Genomic DNA, 26,308 nt, shown 5'->3' with positions numbered 1-26,308 from the left:
GCAACCCACATATTTTGGTATGGAGTACTACTGTTGTTTGTTTCCATTACTATTGAATCTCTCCTGTGATTTATTTGGAAGCCTGTATAAAAATTTCCAATTGTGGGTGGCTGGGTAGCTCAGTCAGTTAAGTGCCTGCCTTGGGCTCGGGTCATGATCCCAGGGTCCTAGGATCAAGCCCCGTGTGGGCTTCCCTGCTCAGCTTCTCCTTCTCCTTCTACCCCTCGCACCCCGCTCAGGTCTCTCCCGCTCTCACTTAAATAAATATATATAATCTTTTTTTTTTTTTAAGATTTTATTTATTTACTTGACGAGAGAGAGATCACAAGCAGGCAGAAAATCAGGCAGAGAGAGGGGGTGAAGCAGGCTCCCTGCTGATCAGAGAGCAGGATGTGGGGCTCGATCCCAGGACCCTGAGATCATGACCTGAGCCAAAGGCAGAGGCTTTAACCCACTGAGCCACCCAGGCACCCCTATATATAATCTTTAAAAGAAATAAAAATTTTCAATTATATGAACATGTAAACTTATCTTTTCAGTATGGATTTCTGTAATTTCATTGCATCATCATTCTAGGAAGTCTGAGTTTGAGTCTTGGGTGTTTGTTGAGACTTGTTTTATGGCCCAGTACATGGTCCGCTTTTATAGGCGTTCTGGAAGTAGTTGAAAAGAACATGTATTACCCATCTCTATGTATTTTCATCAGATCCAACTTGCCGATGATGTCACGCAAATCTTCCCATCGTGAAGTTCTGTTGTTGTTTTCTGCCATGTGTTGTATCATTTTTTGAGAGAGATCTGTTACTTCTCTGTGCTTTACTTTTCCTGTTTGTCAAAAGGGAACACAGAACAGGATTGACGGGAGGATTAACAGGGTCAGTACATACGGGGGACTCAAAGCCGTTTACTGCCATGGTCGGTAATCCCCAAGTTAACCATCCTGATGATGGCAGTGGAAGAGCTGTCATTTTCTCTCATTTTTTTCTTCCATTGTAAAGTTACTTTAGGAAAATATTAACTTTAGGGCTGCTCACTGGCTCAGTGGGTAGAGCAGGTGACTCTTGATCTTGGGGGCGTGAGTTTGAGCCCATGTTGGGTGTGGAGATTACTTAAAAAAATTAAATTTTTTAAAAAAGCTTTTAACACATAAATAAATAAGTAAATTTTAGAATTGTAGTATCTTCAGTGTGTTTTGACTTTTCATCCATGTGTAGTGAACTTCTTTCTACCCTTACGTTTTATACCTTGAAGTCTGTTTCGCCTGATACTTAGCAGCTCTCTGGGCTAGTATGTGCCTGGCAGATCTTTCCCAAACTTTCTCTCTATTACTCTGTTACTCTACCTGCTTCTTTGTCCTTGTATTTGGATGGGTCACTCAGAAATGGCACATGACTCGATTTCTTTTTCATCCAGCCCAATGGTCTTTTCCTTTTCCCTAGAGAAAGTTTGGGTTCATATATACCATCTTGTCTTGTTTTCTCTTTGTATCTCTCTCTCTGCATTCCCTCACCTCTTGCTCTGACACTTCTTGCCTTCTTCAGTTTTGACGTTTTGGTCTTGTTTCACTTTCCTCACTCCATCTTTTGCCTATACGAAAGATTGGAGATGATCTATTCTCTTTCTGTGCTTTTATTGGTTAGCCTAGATATTTTAACGTACGTATTAAATCTAAACTACAAAGTAATTTGGAATCTTTACTAATGTTTTCCCAAACTATTCTTGGGTCATTGCAGTTTTTGAGTCTCTGGGGTTCTATTATACAAGTTAGGCTTTCATAATTTTACACAGTCCTGTAAGTATGCTTTCTACTTTCTTTGTTCACCATTCTTTTTGTATCTGAGATCTTATTCCTTCTTCCCAAAGGACATCCTTTGGAGGTGCCTTTAGCAGAAATTTATTACAGTAAAATCTCAGTTTTTGTTTGTTTGGGATGATTGCTACTCTCATCCTTGAAAGATGATTTCTCCATGTATAGACTCCTAGGGCGATTGTATTATACCTAGAGGAGGAACTTAATTCTACCATCTTATGGCTGTCTTTTGTGTTAAGTTGTAGAGGGGGAGAAGCCAGCCTAACTGTTAATCCCTTGAAGATAACGCCCTTTCTTCGTGGTAACTATGGAGATTTTTTTGGGGGGTGGGGGTCTTAGTTCTTCACTGAAATTTTACTGTAATGTATCTAGCTGAAAATTTCTTTTTTCTCTTTTTTTGACTTGGTGAGTTTATTGGCTCCTGGTTGGAGCTTTCCCATGCGTGTCTAGCTACCATTCTGCTAGTTCATCTGGAACTCTGATTATTAGGTGCAGGGTAAATTTTACTCTATAGATTCTACAAGCAGGATTCTACTCTGTATCTTCTCTGCCTGTTAAGCTCTATTTCTGTTTCTCATCTTTTTGTCTTTCTCTGCTATGCTGCATGTAATTCCTTCACATTAGAATTTTCATGTCACTAATTCTCTCTTAAGCTGTGTCTAATCTGTGGTTTAATACATCCACTGAAGATGGATGAAGATAGAAGTTGTTACATTTTCACTTCTAGAAGTTCCTTTAGACTCTCTTTTTTTTTTTTTTTAAGATTTTATTTATTTATTTGACAGAGATCACAAGCAGGCAGAGAGGCAGGCAGAGAGAGAGGAGGAAGCAGGCTCCCTGCCGAGCAGAGAGCCCGACGCGGGGCTCGATCCCAGGACCCTGGGATCATGACCCGAGCCGAAGGCAGCGGCTTAACCCACTGAGCCACCTAGGCGCCCCACCTTTAGACTCTCTTTAAAATCTGTGTAGTCTTTTTGTTATTTTCTTGTGACTTTGTCATATTTTACTTCTTGAAACATATTTAATATACCGATTTTATATTCCCTATTTAATGAATTTCAGTGTCTACATCTTTGTGTATTGATTCTTCAATTTGTTGTTTCTGCTGACTTGCTCATGGTGACTTATTTCCTTGTGTGTTTCTGTGATACATACATTTCTGCTATAATGTCATAAATGCATTGCTACAAAACTTATGTTCTGTAAAGTCACGGCTGAAAAAACCGAACTGGGCTTCTGGGGGAAAATAGGCTTAGAAACAGATCAGTTAACAGTGACAGAACTTTGTAACCAGACCACCAACATAACAACAGCCCTAGTAAAACTAGGCATCTGTATCGAGCACCACAACCCTTGTCCTTTAAGACGTGAGTCTTTCAGAGTATTAAGGCCTCAGACATGTAGTTTCTTGGGGGAATTCACATATGATGAGACTACTTGGGTCAAAATGAAAAAATCTGATCCATGCTGGAGTTTTTGGTATCATCCATTGTTTTCACACTAGGGTAAATAGCTTCCCAGTTAACATTAACATACTGTGAAAACTGCGCAAAGAAAGGGCTTTCATGTTACACCAATGTCATGGTCCTATATTTCAGTCCTATAAAAAGGTAAAAACCACAGCAGAAAAACATGTGAGGTATAGAACAGATTGTGTGATTATGGATATGCGTTCCTTGGGATTTTATCTGTGGCCAAGGTTAAAGTGAGTTCTCCAGGGAGCTGGCATTCCCTTGGGTCACTCGCCAGCCAAGACTGCGTCAATCTAAATTTCCAACTGGAGGTTTGAGATCCACACATGCTGTGTGAGTTCTGGCCCTTTGTGTGGTTCAGAAATTTCCATGATGATTTTTTTCCCTTTGTTTATCTCCCTCAGGTCAGACCCAAGTTTGTTATCGAAAGTGCTATTGCTGGGTCCAGTTACGGCTTTAGGACTTTCTGATAGGTCCTGGCCAGATTGACTTGTTCTCCTTGACTCTTTTACTTTTTCCAAGGATATATTGTGTTTTTGTATCCCGAGAGCATCATTTTGTTATTTTTATGCAAGTACCACTTACCTTCTCTCTAAGGATATGATCGGTTACCGGATTTTAGCATCCCAACATTGGAGCAGGTAAAGCAGTGTCAAAACATTGGAATTCATAAGTTCTTTTGCCTGAGAGTGTGACTTGGAGCACTGTAATTTCCCCAAACAAACAGCGGTTTGACTGTTATATCCCTACTTTGTTTTTTGGTGGTGGCGAAGCCTCCTCAGTATCAAGCTGAAAAGATACAGTGTTTCAGTTCTTCTTGCTACATAATGTAATTACCCATTGTGACTTCTGACAGTCTTTGAATCTAATATAAATGTCTTTTCCCCCAGTTTCCACAAATGATTAAATTATCCAGTGGTCTTGGAAATAACTCAGGCTCTCGTGCAGCAGTCGGCTCTGCGGCACTGGGAACCCTGGGACTGGGTTAACCCTTCCCACTATCAGCAGAATGGACTTGTCTAAATTACGTTTGGGTGTGATGATTACAGGAGAAGGGATGCATCTTTTCCAAACTAGTACTGAGGATCTGGGTTTGAGCCTGATTTTCTTCTTTTCTTAAAATTTAAATGCCCCACACTTTTCATAAGCGCTGTGTTCAGATCATCTAAATCTGTCCAAGTCCGTGTGCAGCATCTATAGACTCTCGCTTTGTGCCCAGTGTCCGTGTGTGCCCAGATAATTTGCTTACAAGAGGGTTTTTGTTGTCCTTGAGGCACCCAGTTTAACTAAAAATAAATTTATATTTATATTTATAAAATAGAAAAAAAGTGTTAGTTTTTGTCTTTGGGCAGATGAATAGATTTGGATGTTGTGAGGCTGGCCATGTTCCTCAGAGGAACGATGAGGGGAGGAAATAGCTCAATGGAATGGATTTTACTGGTGATGAAACTCAAGGAAGTATGCAGTCTCTTTTCTCTTGCCATGATGCAGCTGTCAGAAAGTTTTGAACGTCAGGACTTAACATGGGTTCTAGTGAATGGGAATCAGGGGATCTGGATTTGCAAAAGGACCAGTATATGTTAGTTTGAATAGGTCATCCTGGGGCTCATGACCCATGTGCTTAAATTGAAGGTAAAACCAGACCCTTTCTTCCTCCCTTTTAATGTGTTGGAAAATATAGCCCTTATCATCTCTTTGGTAATACTGAGAAGTCCAAGTACTCCAAGGGAACATGGGAAAATCAAACCATATATCTTACTCAAATATAGGGTCTCTTATAAAATAATAATGAGGAGAAGGTGAGAATATTCTGTGCTGTCGCACCTCCCCCCTTTCCAGGTCCTCCTCAGAGGTGATCACTCTTGCAGCTTGATACATGTCCTTCTAGAACATCTAAAATAATTACTGTTGTTTTTATTGGGGGCACCTGGCTGGCTCCCTTGGTAGAGCGTGCAAGTCTTGATCTCAGGGTCATGAGTTCAAGCCCCACTTTGGGCATAGAGCTTACTTTAGAAAAAACGTTTTTTAGTGAGGTGAATTTAGTAAAGCGGCCACATCGTAAGTGGACAGCTCCGTGAGTTTTCACATATACGTGAAATCATGCACCACCACCTAACATAGGGGACGTTTTTAGAACCCCAACAGGCTCCGTTGAACACTCCCCCACCCCAAAGGTAACTATTATTCTGACCTCTATCATACATTAGTTTAGCCTGCCTCTGTTCTTCGGACGAATTACTCAACACATGTTCTTCTGTCTGGCTCCTCTGACTCAATATGTTTGTGGGATGCATATGTTTGTTGCGTATGGTCATAGCTTGTGTTGCCCTTTTGTGAATCCCATGTGGCGTGCTGTATGGGCATACCACAAGCTGTGTATCTGTTCTCCTCTTGGTGGGCATTTGGATTGCTTCCAGACTGAGGCTAAGTTAAGGAAGAAGCTGCCGTGGACATTTTTATACATGGCTGTTGGTGGACCTGGTCTCTCACTTTTCTTGGGTGTGGCGTCCTGGGTCATGGGTGCGTACCTGGCTCTGGCAGGATGTCAAAGACATTGATGAGGTAGTCGCATCGACGGACACTCCTCTAGGGGATTGTCCCTCGTCCTCACCAACAAGAGGTGTCTGTTGATCTTTTTACTTGAGCCTTTGGGTGAGTGTGGAGTGGAATCTTTCATGGTTTTAATTGGCGCTTGCATTTTCTGGATAAAGAACGATGTTGAGCATTTGTGGAACCACGTGAATAACCTCTCTTGTGAAGTGACCCAGTCCTCTGCTCATTTTAAAAACAGATTATCAGGACGCCTGGGTGGCTCAGTCCGCTAATGTCTTCGTTCTGCTTGGGTCATGATCTCAGGGTTCTGGGATCGAGCCCCACATTGGGCTCCCTGCTCAGTGGGGAGTCTGCTTCTCCCTCCCCCACTGTCCCTCTCCCGCCCGCTCATGCTCTTTCTCTCTCTCTCTCTGTCAAATAAATAAATTAAATCTTAAAATAAACAAATAAAATAGATTTTCTTCCTTTTGGTATACAGGTATTCTTTATAAGTGTGTATTTATATGTGATTAGACATATGTTCATAGGTATGTTTATAATTATACAATATATTTTTATGTCTGGCTTTTTTTTTTTTTAAGATTATATTTATTTATTTATTTGACAGAGAGAAACACAGTGAAAGAGGGAACAGAAGCAGGGGAAGAGGGAGAGGGAGAAGCAGGCTTCCCGCAGGGTAGGGAGCCCGATATGGGGCTCGATCCCAGGACCCTGGGATGATGACCTGAGCCGAAGGCAGGTCAGGCTATGTCTGGCTTCTTTTAATGAATACAACTTACTAATTTTAATAAAGTCCAATTTGCCAGTATATATTTTTTTAAAAGATTGGTACTTTTTGTTTTCTGTTTAAAATATCTTTCCTGGGGTGCCTGGGTGTCTCAGTGGGTGAAAGCCTCTGCCTTCAGCTCAGGTCCTGATCCCAGGGTCCTGGGATCGAGCCCCATATTGGACTCTCTGCTTAGCAGGGAGCCTGCTTCCTTCCTCTCTCTGCCTGCCTCTCTGCCTACTTGTGATCTCTGTCTGTCAAATAAAATAAAATCTTAAAAAAAATAAAAAATCTTTACTTACCCAGTAAAGCCTTTTGATGTGCCTTTAACTGATAGGTGGGTGATGCTTTATCTTACAGTTCTCGTCATTGCTGTCAAAATATTGTTGTGCAGTGGAAAAGCCTAGACAACTGGAATATTATTGTTTTCAAGTCACACATTTTTAAGGATCATGCTTAGTAGTACAGAGAGCCTGTCTTTTGCTGGTTCCATCTCTCAGAAGCGCAGTGCCATCAGAGCTGACTTGGTGCCAAAGGACCATTTTTCCATCTAGTTTCCCTTTTGTTCCAGGTTTAGAGCATAGAATGTAGACAAATGGGCAACAGATTCCTTTTTCATAGAGTCCATATTTCAACCTTTATGTAGTTTGGGGATTACTTTGGGAGACTCAGAATTTTAAGTAACTCTCCATACAGTTGGGGTTTTTAAAAGATTTTTATTTATTTATTTATTTGACAGACAGACCACAAGTAGGCAGAGAGGCAGGCAGAGAGAGAGATAGGGAAGCAGGCTCCTCGCCGAGCAGGGAGCCCCATATGGCTCTCGATTCCAGGACCCTGGGATCATGATCCGAGCTGAAGGCCAGAGGCTCTAACCCACCGAGCCACCCAGGCGCCCTTGGTTTATAACAATGTTTCTACTAATTCTTTTCTTGCACTTTGCTTCTCCTTGGTACAGCTTTTTACCCAACCAAATTCTGAAGTTGTCTATTTCTGTTTTCACATGGAGTTATCCTATACCTATTTTTGCTTTTTTAAATTTTAGGGAATTCTACTGGAATCATGACTTCATGGTCTCAGTCTCGTTTTCAAGAAATATTGAACAGGTTGTAGGATTCCTAAATTGCAAAGTGATCTCATTCACTGTTCATCCCCTGACCCATTATCTGCCGACTGTGTGCTGCCCAGTTGTGGGGAGGGAACGAACACCAGCACATAAGCACACATTCCTTGACTTTAAGGAGCTTGCCTTTCATTTTCTTCCTGGTACTCCGCTCTCCTTTTTGTGAATTTTCCCATTGCGCCTCTTCAGTAGCATTTTGGTGACAAAGCCTTTATAGTCGGGTTTTATCTGTCACTCTGCTTTGGAAAAATAACAACCCAGACAGACTTCAGTGAAGAGCAGTTCCTAATCTCTGCATTCTGATAGACCCACATTTGGTTAGTGTGGTGTTGGGATGAAAAAGGAAAAGGTTATCAAAATGAATGGAATGTGAACTAATATTTCTGAACAGAGAGAACAGTGTTTTCTAAATGCATGCCGTACACGGAGTTCATCCATGTCAGGCAATGAATAATTCCCTTTCTCTAATTCGCCCTTGCCTTGTGACTGTTGGCTCTTACATAATTTCTAAATGCAAAATAGGATATTGTTTAACAAAAACTGCAGTTAGTGGTTACAAGTAGCTACAGTAATCGTTAGTGAGTTCAAGTTATGTTTTTAAACTCTGGTTGTCAGTTTCTCCTCCTCATAGGTCCAGCTTCGTTAATCTTGTATGAATCTTCCCCTGCCAGCATCTAAATTTTATAGGCAGCTGCTTGCCATGAAACAGTTAACATGACTTCTTTATTCAAATTCATTCCAATTCTGAATATTGACTAACCAGAGGAATTCTCTGTATAATGGGAGAGGCTTCCTTACTGGGCATACTCGTGAGTGTTGTTATATAACCTGATTTGAGGGAATGTTTTAAAAGTTAAATTAAATTCAAATCCTGACCATCAGCACTCGGAAGAGCGGATCAGTTTCTCAGGGAGTTTGCATTTACATTTCCGTGTAATATTATGGCTTCTAAATGACATGCCCGTAAGCGTTCTAGGCTTTAAATTCTACAGAGATGTCCCTATAACGAGGTAGATTAGGAAATTCTGAGCCACTTATGAATGAAGGTAGAATTGTAAGGAGTTGGGATAAAACTTCATGTTTCTAATTATAATAAAAATACACATGGGCTCTTTCTTTATATCCTAGGTTACATAATAGAATATTTTAAAGAGAAAAACAAAATAATAATCCATGCTAATTGTACATAAGAATGAAGGCATTTACTTCGAGTGATGATCAGTTTGATAATTCTCTCAGTAAAACAAACGAATGGTAGCAGCTGGGGAAGGTTTCTTGAGCTGGAAGCTGTGTTGAGGGCTCTCGTAAGCCCCGACAGGGCAGGCTTGCTTGTGTTCTAACTGAAACCGGATGAAGACCAGAGTGTTAAATTTTTTTACCATTTGGGGAAACAGTCTCTTGCAAGATGACTACTTTAGTCATTGTACGTATAAGGAATTGTACTATTAAATTTTTTCACTGCCCTTGCTGTAACTATGAGGTTTGACATCTTTATTGAACATGGTGATATCTTGAGTGTTTCCCCAAATTTGTTTCATATCAGACATCTCACTGGTTATCTGAAGGAATGGTTCACTGTAACAATTTAGAAAACAACAAAAAAATTATTTTGAAAGAGGAAGTGGTTGGTTTGAACGCAGGAAATACATTTTGCAACTGCAGCTTGATCTTTTGGTTTAAGATGCTTTTTTACTTACAACGAGAGAAAAATGTACGATTTCAAAGCAACTCTCAAAGACGGGTATTGTTGCTATAAGTGGATCAGTGTTCAGATCAAAGATTCTAGAGAAAACACCTTTGTTACTCTCTTGTTTATGTCTCTATCTGTAGAGTTTACATTCTGTGTTTATTTTCTCCCAGGTTGCCTGTATTAAATGAACAGCCTGAATGGTTTTGGTTGTTTCCATTCTTAATATTTGTCCCGGGTGGTGATGGATATGTTTTCCTCTTAATGCTTCTCACGGGAAATGGAATTTAATGGAAATTTTCTCGAATTATTAGATGCGGAGTAAATGTAATTATATTTAGAAATGGGACATAACTTCGATCTGTGTCATAAGTGAATATTAGTAGGATGAGTTTTGTGTGTGTGTGTGTGTGTGTGTGTGGTTTTTTTTTTTTTAAGATTTTATTTATTTATCAGAGAGAGAGAGGGAGAGAGAGCGAGCACAGGCAGACAGAATGGCAGGCAGAGGCAGAGGGAGAAGCAGGCTCCCTGCTGAGCAAGGAGCCCGATGTGGGACTCGATCCCAGGACGCTGGGATCATGACCTGAGCCAAAGGCAGCTGCTTAACCAACTGAGCCACCCAGGCGTCCCTGTGTGTGTGTTTTTAAAGGCTGTGGCATTCATGTTAGTTTTACCATTAAAAATGAATTTGTAGGGGCACCTGTCTGGCTCAGGTGGTAGAATGTACAACCCCAGATCTCTAGGCCATGAGTCCGAGCCTCACATTCAGTGTAGCGATTAATAGATAAATTAATAAATAAACTTGGAAAAAAAATGAGTCTGTGATAGGAATGTTGAAACATGCAATTATTTACTACAGTTAAATGTTCCACACAAAAAGTATTCAAGTTTTATTCAGCTCCAAGTTTTAGTTCGTCGGCTACCCATTGCTACTATCTCTGTATTGTAAACTGTAATTTTCACTTACATTTTTCTGAAGTAAGTGGTTTTTAAGCTTAAAATATATATATATATGGAGTTTGGTTCAATAAACATCCAAAAAGAAACAAGGGGGTCAAATGTCAAAATCTCAAGTGTGTCAGGAATACTAGGGTGGAGGTACTACCAAAAGTGGATTTATGTAGAGTTGAAATAGTTCAGAAAGTCTCTTCATTGAAATATTTCCAGTATGCGTTATTTCATTTACATTAAAATGTTGACAAGGGAATCTGCCATAGCCTTGTTTTAGTGTTCTGGAAAGCATCAACTATCGACTAACTCCAAGTTAATCTGCCAACATAGCAATAGAACCCATTAAGACAATAGGTCATTCTCCTATCCCAGATCTGACAATTAAGATGACTTAAATAAAAATGCTATGTGGGCCCCCGGGTGGCTCAGTGGGTTAAGCCTCTGCCTTCGACTCAAGTCATATCTCAGGGTCTTGGGATCAAGCCCTGCATCTGGCTGTCTGCTCAGTGGGGAGACTGCTTCCCCCCCTCTCTCTGCCTGCCTGTCTGCCTACTTGTGATCTCTCTCTCTTTCTCTCTGTCAAATAAATAAATAAAAATCTTCCAAAAAATAAAAATGATATGAATCTAAATATTCATATTATATATGAGCATATGAATATGCATATAAAATAAAAAGGAATTAAATACATAAAAATGATACTCACTTATTGATGTGTGTGTAGCGTGAGACCCTTTGCACTCGCTGTTCTAAAGGCTTTCCTATGCCAACTCAATAAAATATTTTTATTTTATTTTACTTTTTTATTTTATTCTATTTTATTTTGAGGGGCAGGTGGATAGAGGCAGAGGGAGAGGTAGAGAGAGAATCCCACGCAGGCTCCACGCTTCGTGCACAGCCCGACTGAGACCCTGATCTCACAACCCTGAGATCATGACCAGAGCCAAAATCAAGGGTTGGTGGCTTAACTGAATGAGTCACCCAGGTGCCCCGTCATTTAATAAGACATTTTTCATTTGCAGTCGTAGTGACTGGCCTGCTTGGCCAAGAGCTTGTTCTTAATCTTGCTACTGGGTAGAAGTGGGTTTGGGTCTTGTTTTCGCCACACACTAAAGGACTGGCACAAGGCAGTTTGCTTCATCACTGAGCGTGTTTCCTAGTCTATGAAATAAGGGTAAGATTGTGCACCTCAGGGGCTTGTCTGGGGGTTTCAGTAGTATGTGATCTACAGAAGGAGAGGCCTGTTTTTGGACCACAGTCAGTTGGTCAACACTGTTGTCATCATCTGTATTTTGTCTATTTGTGTCCTTCTCTTTTGATTACTTCTGGCTCCTTCCTCCTGCGTTCTCTCTCCTTCAACCTACTGCAGATCGGTCGAGTATATTTTGCACATTCTAGGCATGTGGGCATTCCACAAGAATATTTACTGAACAAATAATGCATAGCATCGATAGGATTATAATAGGTACCCATCACGAGGGCCTTGGTTAGCCAATAGTGGCGAAATGGACAGACAAGGAAAACTTGAGTCCATTGGAGAATAAGACAGGGTATCCTATGTCATGTCCCCACCTGCATCGTGAAGGTAATTAGAACAACAGCAGTTTTTAAAAAATTGGTTTATGAGCTAAATCGTATGTAAGATCACCCAGCCCTCTGAGCGGCAAATACCAGGAGTTCAAAGCCGCTCATGGATTCCGTATCTGTAAAAGCTCTGTGCAGATTACAGGTTGCTGAGAAAGGCATGACGATGGAATTGGGGCGTGAGGATGAACAATGTATAGTAGAAATGGAAAAGATGGACCAGACAGAGAACAACTGAGTGGAAAGAACCCCACGCAGGGCTCTGAGGGGAACATGGTGCCCGTGTTGACCTGCCTGGTGGGACAGGGGGCTGAGCAGGATCTCCTGGGGAGATGAAATGAGAACAGATTATGACAGATATTAAAAGAAAAGCCAAATGGAAGAATGAAGGTGACCCTGATGAAATGCTGTTGAACCTCCTTCTCCAAAAACTCACACTAGAAAGATGCTTTATATTTTCTAAAAGGCCGAATTCTTTTGTCCCTCTCTAGATAAAAAGAGTAAGGCTATAAGCTGTGGAATTATCATTAGCCATAAATGGCCCTGTTGGATATGGGACAGCCAAGACTGATGCACATTTCTATACCTCAGAGTCAGTTCTTGCCAGGGGACCATATGGCTTCGCTACTGGGTCATGTTAAATGAGCTCTCCACTGTTAACTGCTGTTCTTGCCTATGGAATTCCGCGGGTGATAGTGAGTTGGCGTAGAATGATGAATAGCAATTGACAGGAGGCTCCGTATCAGGGAGCCAGGGAGGAGAAGCAGGGATTGTGCTGGACTAGGACGTCCAGGCACCATCTGTCTACCATCCGTCCTCACAGCCTAAACATATAAGGCAGACCCAGTGCTGCTACTTCTTACATATGATCCCTTATCTGGATTACATTCCCTCCTTCCTGGATGATAGGTTGTTTTACTTTATCTTTTTCCATGAGGGTTTGTGAGCAGTAAGTTCATTATGTGAAATAACTTTATTTTGTCTTCCCTCCAGTGTGATAGTTTAGCTAGGTGTAGAATTCTCTGCTGCCGGTTATTATCTCTCAGCATATTTTGAAACATCATCCCACCGTCTTTTATCACTGGCCATTCCTCTTGGGAAGCTGGCAGTCTGCTTAACTGCAATCCCTCTGTAGACACTTGACTTTCTTTCCCTAGTTGTTAAAACCTTACCTTTGCCTTTGGTGTTTTGTAGCATCACTATGATGGTTGAATATATATAATTTTTTATTTCGTGTTTTTCTCCTTGGGCCTTCAAATGGGAGGTTTTGTTTTGTTTTGTTTTCCTTTTGTAAATGTAGGAACACCTTCCAGGTGTTAACTCTTAAAAAGTTGCCCGTGTTTCATTCTTCCCCATTGTTGATCCTGGGACTCCCAGTAGCTGTGTATGAAACTTCTTGTTCTGTTTATTCCACAGGCTTCTCAGCTTCATTGTCATTCCTTCCTTTCTTTATCTCTGTATCTTACATTTTGTGTAAATCTCTTAGCTACTGCATGAATTCTTCTCAGTTATCTGTTACTTAACTCATCTATTACATTTTAAAATTTCAATAACTGTATTTTTTTGTTTCCTAGCATTCCATTTGGTTCTTTCTCAGATATCCTTTATCTTTACAATGTTATTTTCTTGTGAGCTCTATTGCTTCTTTTATTCCTTTAATTGTTTTAAATATTCTTGCCCCCCCAATAAATAAATAAGGGGTGGGCACCTGAGTGGCTCAGGTCACGATCCCAGGGTGCTGGGATGGAGCCCCATGTTGGACTCCCTGCTCAGCAAGAAGTCTCCTTCTTCCTCTCCCTCTCCCTCTGCCCCTCCCCTTGTGCTTTCTCTCTTTCTCTTCCTCTCTCTCTCCCTCTTAAATAAATAAGTATTTAAATATTTTTGTTTTCTATTTTCTCCCAAATTGTGCTTTTACCTCAAGTTCTTATGGTGATAATTTTTCTCTTTATTGGATCACCTCTCACGGTGGTTTATTTCCTTGTGCATCTATGATTACTATTGTCTTTTTCATATGAGTGTGTCTTCAATAGGGATGGTTTGTTTGTTTGTTTTTTTTCTTCTGAGAATCTCATAAAAGCAGGATTATGTGAAACCCAGCAAGGTCTTACATTGGTTTCTTCCAGACAACCTGGGACTAATTTTTATATTAATTACTTGGATTGAGAATTCTTGAGCAATCTGTATAATACTTGCAAGTTTAAGATTTTGTTTCACCGAGGGTGCGCTTCCTGTACTCTGTCCCACAGCCTGAGACCTTAAGCTTCCTTGCTAACTTCTCTGGTCGCTAAGAAGTTTTGTTAAGTGTCACCCAGCTTAAAAAAAACAAGGAAGATTTTTAGTATTAAACCTTACTGATTAAACATCTGTTGTGACTTGGGTGCTAAAGATGGTTTAGCTGCTAACCTACCACCAAACATCAGGTTTCTTTAGAACAGGAAGCTTGCATTTCTTTCCTCTCCCTGGGGAATGTAACAGGACTATTTTTTCTCTCTTCTGAGGGATGGATCTTTTCCAGAACTGCCTTCAGTATTTTTGTTCCTCAGCGTAGCACCACAGCCATAAGAGATCCCGTGATCCTTTGGGCATTAACTTTCTAGAATCTAGACTGTCATTTTCAGCCATATGTATCTGAAACCTCAGGAGTGTGGTATTCTGGAGTGCAGCTATTAAGGGGAGAAGGAGAAGAGAAAGAGATCATCAATTTCTACCCTACCACAACTGAGAACTCAAGTCTCTTGCCAATGACAGTGCACTAGAAACCAGGAAAAAGAAGGGAGACAAGTCTTAGAGACCATGATTTATACTTTACCAAGATCCCTGAGCTCATACCGCATTTTTGACCAGCCTACCTTGGGGCTTTGCCAACCTCAAGATGAACAATATGAACATTGGCTTCTCTTTTAGCAGAAATGGTCACTTACCTTGAGTAAATAGATATTTCAATTTCTACTTTTCAAATGAGGCAACCAGGGTATAGGGGAACAGAAGGCCTTTTCTTAAAACTGTTTAGCAAGTGAATGGCCCATGTGGGATTGAGATGCTGGTCTCACTTGCTATCTTCCCATGTTCTCTCCTTCTGTTTCAGTGGCTGTGCACCAAAGTAACCTACGATACTGGGGCTAGAAGTTGTAAGACTGTTAAGGAAAAAAAAAATCAGGAAATTGCTGAAATATTTCAAGCATATTTCTTTGGTTAACTTATTTTGAAGTTTTTCTCTGTTTTGTATTTTCGCTGCCTTTATAATTTATCAAAGACAGACTCATTGTTTTGGCAAGTCCCAGGCCTGGAAGGCTCCAACAAAAACTCCCAGCACTCCATCTGAATAGGAATTTTTAAATGCATTCTTAGTCTTGAATTTGAAAATGTATACTAAATTCAACAGTTTGCTGGGAAATTTAAACAATGCCATTTATCATACAACAACATTGCTCTAGACAGAGAACTCTTTCATCTCTTTCCTTGTTAGTATCCCTCCTACTACATTATCTTTTTAGAGCTTTTTTTTTTCTTTTTCTTTTCTTTCTTTCTTTCTTTTTTTGAATCTCAAAGGCGAGCCATATCTCTTCAGTTTCTAAGTTCCTGGAATTCAGCATTAGAATTTGTTTCTTTACCTAATCTTTCCGGCAAAATAGAATTCCTTAATCACTCTTTGAAGCAGTGATCACTATTAATATTTTATTTTTATAATAATCAAATTATGCTATGAATACTGTTTTTGAAACGTAAAAAAAATTTTTAAACCACATACAGCTTTCACTTTCTCTTATCATTAAATACTCTTCTACAGTTTTTTGTAATAGTCTGTGTCTTAGCCAGGGTATGAGATATATTTAACCAATGACATTACTGGGCATTTGTTTCAAATTATGTCTATTATAAATAATATTGTGCTGGATATCTTTCATGAACATTTAAAATTTATTTCATTAGTGGGGTGCCCGGCTGGCTCAGTCGGTGGGACGTACAACTCCTGATCTTGAAGTTTGTGAGTTCGAGCCCCATGTTGGGTGTGGAGAGGACTTGAAAAGGAAATAAATATAAAAATGAATGAACGAGTAAAATGGTTTCATGAGGATGAATTTCCCAGAAGTAGAATCGCTGAGTTAAGGACTAGGGAAGATAATCTTTACAGACAAATCGAAAGAGAAATCCGGTAAACCAAATAGAGTTTTTAGAGATTCTCTACCAGTTGCTGGTTTTTGCTTTTTTTTTTTTTTTAATTTGTTTGTTTTTTATTTTTTAAGATTTTATTTATTTCTTTTGACAGAGACACAGCGAGAGAGGGAACACAAGCGGGGTGGGGGGGAGAGGGAGAAACAGGTTCCCCGCTGAGCAGGGAGCCCTGCTGGGGGCCACCAGTGGCTGCTTTTATGGGTCTCAAAACTACCCAGAAAATAGGTCACAGTATTTAGCGGTCCCTTCCTTCCTCACACCCTGCCAAAGCCTGTGTGCTTCTCATTAACCCGGCCGTGGCCAAAGGAAGGGTGTGCTGGCGGTTGGAGCTCCTGCTACTCTGAGAATCACCAAGTTTGCCAGCTGTCCATGGGGCATCGTTGTAATGTGCTGGTGTCATTCGGTGGCATCACTACAGCTGTTCTTCTGGAACTTTCCATTGACTTGCCCCAGCTTGCCTTATCTGCTCTCAGTGTTGTCACAGATCACAAATTAAGGACTCCAGGTTGTCATGTTCCCAGTGATTGTCAGACTGTGGAATGAAATGTGCAGGCACTTCGACTTTCTAAACCCCACAGTTCTGTAAATTGGAATTATTTACAGCAAGCAAATTTTTGTAATCAGGTGAAAAAAAAGAACTAAAGGTAGAGAGAGACTGGATAACCCAGGTTATTGAATTTTATTAGTTTAATTGTATCCACTGTATATATTTTTTAAGACTTTACTTTTTTAGGTCATCTCTACAGCACCCAACGTGGGGCTCGAACTCAAACCCCGAGATCCAGAGTCACTTGCTTTACTGACTAAACCCGCCAGGCTCCCCAGTTTTATCCACAATGTTAAGTCAGTGGCTTATTTGGAAGAGGGGTGAATTTGGAGCCAAGAGCCCCACTGGATCGTTGCTGCACCTCCAGCCCTGGCTGTGTACCCTTCTGGATCCCAGTGATGGGGGCCAAGACCCGGAGCTGCCCCGCGTCTCCAGCTCCTGGATAATAATGATGGGTAGCCTGGCAGTGGTGCGAAAATCATGAATTCCCAGTAAAATCTCAATTTAGCCTCCTTTTCTCTGCAGCCTAAAATACACTTGGTTTCTCTTTATTATAATGATGAAATAAAACATTGAAAGAACCGCTGCTCGGGAAAACCTTTACTGTCGTTGGAGATACCAGTGGTAACTGTAAATTATTTCACACTGCTGTCCCCAGATTTGGGGGAGTAAAGGATGGGCCTTGTAAATGTGTTCTATAACATGCGTTTAACAAAGGAAAAGAATGGCTTTCCAAAACCTCTGAACACCACTGCAGGAAATGGTTTATCACTCAAGCCACAGCCGTGTATATAAAAATGTGGGGGGTCTGTAGCCATGTTCAAAAAATTAATAAACCTTATTATTTATTTATAGTAAATATATAAATGGAATCAGGGCATCTTTGACCATTTCTGTGACAAGTTCAAAAGCCATGAGCCCTGAGAAGAGACGTGAGTGTCTAATTTCTTCAGCCAATCGACCGTGTGCCCCGCTGGAGAGCGAACACATTTCTTAGGACGCCTGTGCTCTCTGCTCCTGACGGCTGAGACCGGCAGCAGCGAGCCTTGCTTCCTCCCCTCATATCTGCAACATTAAGGGAGAAAATAACACTGAACTGGACAGGAAGTCGCAGCACAGTTTGGCCAGGGCTAATAGTCTAAATTTAACTAACTAAATGGATTACAGTATTTTTATCTTTAAACCCATTAGGATTTAGAAGCATCGGGCTGCAACAGAGTTTCTAAATTATTGTTTTCTTTATTTAGAAACTGCAACTCTGACCTTTTGGGGCATCCAGCTTTCTTCCCGCAGGACTTGGAGTGGGGAGGGTGTGAAAAGTCAGTGAAGTCATGCCCAAGCGATAACATACATGGGCCTGTTTGGACTGATTTGGGGGAGATTCCCAAGGGTCTGTCAAAGAAATTCTAAAGTTTAAATTTGGTCTTTCTGATTGACGGCGAAAGTGGTCTAGATCTCATTCAAGGATGGCTGTGATTTACAGCCTTAGGCGATTGTGGCCATTCTGTACTTTTTTAGAATATTTTCTCTAAATTCTATGACTGACTCATTAAAAAAAAAAAATCCTCTGAACTTCCCTCTGCCCTATAGTCTTGTTGCTCTGAGATGCAGCGTCCTGTATTCTTAGAATGAGAACTTTAATTTAATTGCAAGATACAGCTTATGGTGTGGCCTGGGAAGGAAGTACCTCTTGAAGATAATAGTCACTATTTTTAGACTGACTTAAACAGAGAGAGAAAGAGTGATGTTTACCGTCTTCCTTTAGCCTTAGACTAGGAGATGCACTCTCTCAAAGTATCTCGTTATTTGCCAGTTACTGCAGAGTTTTCGAAAGCCCTTTTAAAGATATTTTTAAAAATGTATTTCTAGTGAGTAACTGACTCAGCCCTAGGTTTAGAGAAAGACTCTTTCTCGGTTCCATTGCAAAATAAATATAACAGCTTTACTAAACAAAAATAGATTTTCCATAGTAAAACTTGCTCAGAACAATGGCACATTCCTGGGCCTGGGATTCAAAAGTGGGTATTAATGCAAAGCAGCTGGACGCTGGGATTGAGAACAAGACTGTCCTGTCTTCGTGCCTCAGCCCTGCAGAATTTGATGTGTGACAATATTTTACTGCTTTTAAGTGTGAGAGGGGGTGGGGGGAAGAGAAAGACTCTAGAAAAATTTCAACAGGGACTATAAGAAATACACACTTTGCAACCTTATGTCCACATTTTTGCATTGAAGAAAAACTCGCAGAGAGATCATGCTTCTTTAACATAAAAGGTAGACCTGTTCCCTCTGATTGTCTGATTTGTTTTCTTCTACTCGACTAGCATTCCAGGGCTGGAGTTTTACACGTTTTTCCCAATTTCAGCTTCTTCCACAGTCTAGGGGCTCCCTGGTTATGTCTCCGAATCACGGCAGATAAAGCTTGTAAAGGGCATCGCAAAATGGTTATGAGTTAACGTGCTTACGAAAGCGGTTATATAACCCAAGTGAACACATTATTATTAGAGATTTAGGGGAACTGAGAGAAGAGGACCATGGCCACTTCCAACCAGAGGGTGGTGGGTACCTCCAGCAGGGCGCCCGCCGGGTCTCATGAGTAAAACACTCCATGGTTAGTGTGATGGGTTAATCGCCAGGAAGCTTGTGTCTGCTCGTGGTGTGTGTGTGTGTGTGTATGTGTGTGTGTGTAGGTCTGTACGTGCAAACCTATACATGCATAATGATGACATTCTGCTCTCTGTGTCAGACCTTACACTATTTAAAAAACTCAGCAACTTAGAATAATTTCCCCCAAAATAAATAAGGGGACTCCTGTCTTGTTACTTTTATTTACAGAGGAGATGAGGAAAGAACTCACCCCCTCCCCCTTGAATTTCGGTAAGACTATTTCTGAGGAAGTTTTGTGAAGGAAATAGAGAATTTTTTAGAAATCTGAGGTCTACCTCGGAGTTTCCTTGTTTTGTTTTTTCCATATTCATAACAAAGTGATACATGATAAACTCTTAAGTAATTGAAAGGGTTAAAAGGCTCTTTGCGTTGGAAGCAGTAGGGGAACAGATGGTGTGCACGTAGGTGGGGAAGCTATGATTGAAACAGAGGAGAGCTAGTGTAGACTGGAAGGGCATGGATTTTTGAGGGGAGCTGGGGACTTAACATTTTGGGGACCAGATTATTATAGTTACTAGTGGACACGGTAGAAGCAGAAGCCAGAGTGTATGGCCATAGGAGGAAGTTAAAAGGCTGCCTTCAGGGGCGCCTGGGTGGCTCAGTGGGTTAAAGCCTCTGAAGCCTCTGTCTTCGGCTCAGGTCATGATCTCAGGGTCCTGGGATTGAGCCCTGCTTCGGGCTCTCTGCTCCAGGGAGAGCCTGTTTCCTCCTCTCTCTACCTGCCTCTCTGCCTACTTGTGATCAATCTCTCTGTCAAATAAATAAATAAAATCTTTAAAAAAAAATAAAAGACTGCCAACAAAGAGGATGAATATGGCCATTGAACTAACCAAGGGGAGACGAGAAGGGGGTAAAACTGGTTTTGAGATTCCGAAAGGCCTTGAGAACTTCAAAGTTTGAACTTCAGGTAATAAGGAAATCAGTTTGGAAATATTTAGATGGTTAACCTCTGAGAAGTGTTCGAGAAGAGAATGAAGGAGGCAGCAGTGAATGACCACGCTGGGCTTTCACCATCATGCAGATGAGTGGAAAAGTGTCAAGGAAGTGAAAATCAGATGAACCCTCCAAGTCACAGAGGCAGGAAACCATAAAGAACACCGAGATGCGCAAAATCTGGTCGTGGACGCTACCGATGATCAGACAGCAAGTGGGCCATCGACTTTTCCTTTTGAGCATGTCGGTGTTCTTTTTTGTCCTTTTAAAATATGAGTGGGTTTGGGGTGCCTGGGTGACTCAGTGGGTTAAAGCCTCTGCCTTCGGCTCAGGTCATGATCCCAGAGTTCTGGGATCGAGCCCCGCATCGGGCTCTCTGCTCAGCCGGGAGTCTGCTTCCCTTCCCCTCTCTCTGCCTGCCTCTCTGCCTACTTGTGATCTCTGTCTGTCAAATATAAATAAAAATCTTTGAAAAAATAAAAATAAAATATGAGTGGGTTTAGTAAAACGAAACGAAAAAGAAACAAACAAAAAGTTCCTGTAGTTACGCTGGAACAAGGCCCTTTTCCTGTTGTGTTTTTGGCTTGGCGGGGTAGCCGGCCAAGTCACCTGCAGGCCAAGCCACTTCTGCATCTGGCAGGGGCTAGTTTTTTGCCCTGCAGGAAGCTCAGAGTCATTTCGAGATTCAGGAGGTCATATTTTTGAAAACATATCCAAAGCGCTAGATGAGTCCACAGTGGGCTCACCAGCGTAGCCATCAGTGGTATTTGTAGATGATGTCAGAGTTCACAGGCTTTCTGTTCAAGCTTTAAAATCAATTCTGCAGGGCGCCTGAGTGGCTCAGTGCGTTAAGACCTCTGCCTTCGGCTCAGGTCATGATCTCAGGGTCCTGGGATCAAGCCCCACATCGGGCTCTCTGCTCAGCAGGGAGCCTGCTTCCTTGTCTCTCTCTCTGCCTGCCTCTCTGCCTACTTATGATCTCTATCAAGTAAATAAAATCTTTTTTAAAAAATGTATACTGAAAGTAAGCATCCGCATGCTTCTCTGGCACAGTTGTGGAGCGTGCAACTCTTGATCTCTGGGTTCAAGCCCACACTGAGTGTAGAGATTACTTAAAAAAAAAAAAAAAAAAAAAAGGGACTCCTGCGTGGTTCAGTTAGTTAAGCATCTCCGTCAGCTCAGGTCATGATTCCAGGATCCTGGGATCGAGTTCCGCATCGGGTTCCCTGTTCAGTGGGGAGCCCGCTTCTCCCTCTCTGATAAATAAATAAACATGTTTAAAAATAATAAATAAATAAAAATAATTTAAAAATAATAAACATTGCAGAGATTATTAGAAAGGTCTGTTTAGATCAGGGCTCCTGTGCCTTTGTAATTCATGAACCCCACTGAGAATTGGATAAAAAAAATTTATGGATTGGGGCCCCTGGGTGGCTCAATTTGTTAAGCATCTGCCTTCAGCTCACGTCATGATCTCAGGGTTCTAGGATTGAGCCCCTGATCGGGCTTCCTGCTCAGCAGGGAATTGTTTTTGTTTTGTTTTGTTTTTTTAAGATTTTATTTATTTATTTGACAGAGAAAAAGACAGCAGGAGGAGGAATACAAGCAGGGGGAGTGAGAGGGGGAGAAGCTGGGAGCAGGGAGCCCAATGCGGGGCTCTATCCCAGGACCCCAGGATCATGACCCAAGCCAAAGGCAGATGCCTAATGACTGAGCCATCCAGGTGTCCCTCAATAGGGAATCTTGCTTTTGCCTCTCACTCTTTCTCTGTGCTCTCTCTCTCTCTCTCTCTCTCTCAAATAAATGAATAAAATCTTTTTAAAAATTAATAGATTCCCTCATCCCCTCCTTAAGGAAAAGGAAAAAAATATATATATACACACACACATATACATACATACATACATACACACACACATATATATATAATATAAAGTATATGTACATAGCATAAAAATATATATATAAGCATAGGTTCCCACAAGGCCCACCTAGGTAAGATAAATATGTGAATTGGGCCAAGTGCAGACAATAAAGAAGAGAGACACTTGGGTCAAACTAGAAAGTGATGCCAAGTGAAGACAGAGAAGGGTAGGGTTGGTGAAAAACTAGGGTACACAACCTTACCTAAACGAAATTCAAATTCCAAACAATTTCTAGAAAATAACACCTGCCCGGTAGAACACATTGGAGGTAAAGTGGACTGCAAACTCCTCTGGTTTGCAATTCTAGACTCTTATCCTATGTAAACATGGGGGTCTTCTGATTTTTTGCCCCAAGGCGCGACAGCAGGCTCAAGTACGACACCAGATGGCAGAGGACAGCAAAGCCGATTACTCATCCATCCTCCAGAAGTTCAACCACGAGCAGCACGAGTATTACTATACTCACATCCCCAACATATTTCAGGTAAGTCATTCAGGCCTCTCAGATCGGCTTTGCCTTTAGAGACTCGTGTCTTTGGAATCCTGATGGCTGGGCTTACCTTCGGAGCATTTACAGAATTCTAAATTCCCTCCAAGTGAAGCCACTTTTGAAGCATCCAGGGAGTGCCTGGGTGGCTCTGTCGGTTAAGCATTTGACTCTTGACCTCAAGTCTTGAGCTCAGGGTCATGAGTTCAGGCTCTGTGTTGGCGTCTGCTCTGGGCTTGGCGCCTCCTTAAAAAAAAAAAAAGAAAGAAAGAAATAAAGATATATATCTATCGATATAGATATCGATAGATATTGATAGATATAGATATCTATATATGGCATTGACTGGCAATAAGATGAAATATAATATTACATATTATAATTTGTATTATTATATATAATATTAATCTCAAGGTCAGTGACCTTTGCAGTTGTCCTCTGTTCACGCCTGTAGCCTTTCTTTGCCAGTCTTAGAAGTGCAATTCTGAGATTAGCGCCCTCTTTGCTAAAAGGAGCATTCAGATCACAAAATGCCAACTTAATTTTAGGAGTCCTAATAGAATTCATACAGTTACAGGATTTGAACAAATACAGTCCTTGTCTTTGGATTGTTTTTCTTTTGGGCTACTCTAGGTTGTCAGAAGTGGCATGAGTAGAGTTGGAGACGTGTTCTCCCACTTTGGGAATCTTTCACCACTTGTGTCCGGTTGTGGAAAAAGTAACAAGTATTTGCTTCTTCGTGTCTACACCCACCGCATACAAGAGCCTCCAGCTCGCAGGCAGAAGATACACTAGTTACCTCTCAGCCCGTGTTGGGTTGAGACCATTAACCAACACCAGGCTTTTGGTAAACTAATTACCCCAGTCAAAGGTAGGGAGATGTTTGGTGTGTCCCCAAGTGACATCAGTGATAGAAGCACTTGAGCTTGGGGTTCTCTCTGAAATTGGAGAGGAACCCTGGAAGGTACACATTTGGACAGCCTGACCACTCTAACATACGCGTGCAGCCGGTGAAGAGGGAGCCGGTCATGCACTCCAACCCTACCGACTGGCTGTTCCCATCCCAGACGATTTGCTCGAGGTGACCGTACTGCTGCAAACAATTCCCGTGAGTCACAGTGGACCCGATTAATTTCGTGCAAAATCTAATGTTGCAGAAAATACAGGAGATGGAGGAGAGGAGGATAGTAAGGATCGGGGAGTCGATGAAGACGTACGCGGAGGTCGACCGGCAGGTGATCCCCATCATTGGGAAGTGCTTGGATGAAATCGTGAAGGCAGCGGAGTCCATCGATCAGAAGAACGTAAGTATTCCAGTTTGGACATGATTTACAACGAAGGGTTTCTGGTTCCATTGTTTCTTCGCCGCCGTCCACAGCGAATCATCTCGAGATGGGTGGCTCCTCCCAGGGCTCGCGAGTACTTTGCAGCAGTAGTAACAGCGCTTTCGAGTGTTCTTTTGTGCCCTCAGTCTTCTGGATGTAGCTCCCGAATTTCTTTTCCAGAGAACACAGCTAAGTCTGAGCCATTGCAGAATGGTCAGTTGGCCGAGTTACCCCCATGCCGGGATCTGGTTCTGTAGGGCACTGTTGACATTTTGCTGGCCGGAAAATTCTCTACTGTAGGGGCCTGCCCTGAGTGCTACAGGGTGGTTAGTAACACCTGTGTCCTCTACTAACCAAATGCCGTTAGCACCCTTCCCTGGTTGTAACGGTCAGAAGTGTCTCTGGATGTTACCACATGTCCCCTTTGGGGCACTGTCGTCTCTGTCTGAGAACACTACTCAGGGCCAGTATCATTCATTTGGATTACTTTCCTAGAAACCTATTTCCCTCAACAAAAATATCAGCTAGGACACCAGCATAGGCTTTTACAAACATTTTATTAATTTGCAAAACCAAATATCTAAGAAAAAGCAATGTCATAAGTATTATTTGTCGTAAGAGCGTCTTAAAATGAGTCTAGGCAAGAGATCAAAGCCATCTTTCCTGTGAACATGCCTTAGTGTATAGATTCTTCATTCCTCTAAGGATGTTCTAGGTGTATTACCATATTTAAGGCCATCTGTGTAAAAAAATAATTATCGACCCAATGTGCAGAAATACTTCAAACGTGTTAACTAATAAGTGTTTGTAGGAGGAATGGTTCTAGTAGCAAGCATTATTTATTTTTTTTTATTTTAGGATTCCCTGATCTCTATTTTATTAACATCTGTTAACCTGGATCTTCCTTCTTCGGTGATTTCAGCTAACATTTTTGGGGAAATTTTCTAGTGCTTATTAATTAATGGTGTTTACCCCACAAAACTACATTATGCTAAGAAGGAGTCACAGGTGATCAAACCATCCTTTCCTTACGCTGAACACATGTCTTGGTTGAGACACATGGTCTCAACACTTGGTCATGCCCCCAGGCAGTCCGGTTTTTTTCATTTTCTTGCCACTGTTACTTCATCGATTTTGGACATCTCTTCATCATCCGTTTCAGACAAAGTCATTTTTTTCTTTTTTCTAAAGATTTTTATTTATTTATTCAAGAGAGAGAAAGCATGAGCAGGGGGAGGGGTAGAGGGAGAGGTAGGCTCCCTTCTGAGCAGGGAATCCAACTTGGGGTTCTATTCTGGATGGTGGGATCATGACCTGAGCTGAAGGCAGAGGCTTTAACCCACTTGAGCCACCCAGGTGCCCCAAAACAAGCCTGATTTTAACTTCTTATTTTAGAAGCTTAGAAATGTCTTCTTCCTTGAAACTTCACAATTTTACAAGATCATGTCTGAATGATGGTTTCCCTTAATCAGTTTTATCTGGGAAATTGTGAGCTCCCTAGATTTATAGGACATTTCTCCCATTATGGGAGACTTGTTTTCCTGTTCTATCATTGATCATTCTTTTTCACCTATGACCTTCATGCTAATTACAAGGGTCTCTTCTAGGTCTTCGTTCAAGTTCTTATTCAAGAACTTAAACTGTTAGCAGCACCGGCCCCCACTCCACCACTCTCCTACCTGCTGTTCCTTCACTTGAGTCCCAGGAAGCCACACTGTGATGGCTTTTCCCCTTACTGACTCAGTCTCCTTTGCTTGTTCTTCTTCTTCTTCTTATATCTAACTTGGGAGCACCTCTGGGCATTGATCTTGGACCTATGTACTTTATGCATTTGCTCCTTGGAGTGACCCATAGACTTTCGGAGCATGAAGTCCCATCTCAACTCTGAATCACATGTGTGACATGCCCAGCCTGGACCTGTCCCTCCACGGCAGGTTCATACATTCAGCTGCCAGGTGGCTTCTCCACTTGGATTCTACTCCGTTCCTCAAGCTCAGTGTACCCAAGGGGGAGCTCCCGATCTGTCTTGCCGAACCTGCACCTCTCATAGTCTTCACTGTCTCCGTCATGGCATTTCCATCCTTCTGGAGTCAAGATCTTTTTCTGACACCTGCATTAATTTATCAGCCAATCCTCTTGGCTTTACCTCCAAAATACATTAAGAACCCACAGAGCTTACCTCTGTTGTTACCCTCCTGATCCAAGATCTCCATGAGTTGGGTTGTGCAGGAGCAGCTTGGATTACTGCAGGAGATGCCTGAGGTCTCCCTACCTTTGCCCCCCACCCCGCCCGCCATTCTTAACACAG

At 41.6% G+C, this 26,308-nt stretch overlaps 1 protein-coding gene across 24 annotated transcripts in view; it reads left to right on the top strand.

The window, feature by feature from the left end:
• The window catches only part of FNBP1 (formin binding protein 1), a 144,325-nt gene that overhangs the window by 86,301 nt on the left and 31,716 nt on the right, over positions 1-26,308 (top strand). For all 24 annotated transcript variants that reach the window (XM_082695997.1, XM_082696010.1, XM_082696009.1 and 21 more), the window contains exons 7-8: positions 22,544-22,672; positions 23,833-23,979. In XM_082695997.1, the coding sequence (XP_082552123.1) occupies positions 22,544-22,672; positions 23,833-23,979 (276 nt within the window). The remainder of the gene's footprint in view (positions 1-22,543; positions 22,673-23,832; positions 23,980-26,308) is intronic.

The sequence above is a fragment of the Mustela nivalis genome (genome assembly GCF_964662115.1).
Source record: "Mustela nivalis genome assembly, chromosome: 13".
Lineage (NCBI taxonomy): Eukaryota > Metazoa > Chordata > Mammalia > Carnivora > Mustelidae > Mustela > Mustela nivalis.
Note: the sequence above shows the minus strand (reverse complement) of the source record. Positions and strands in the feature narration are given on the sequence as shown.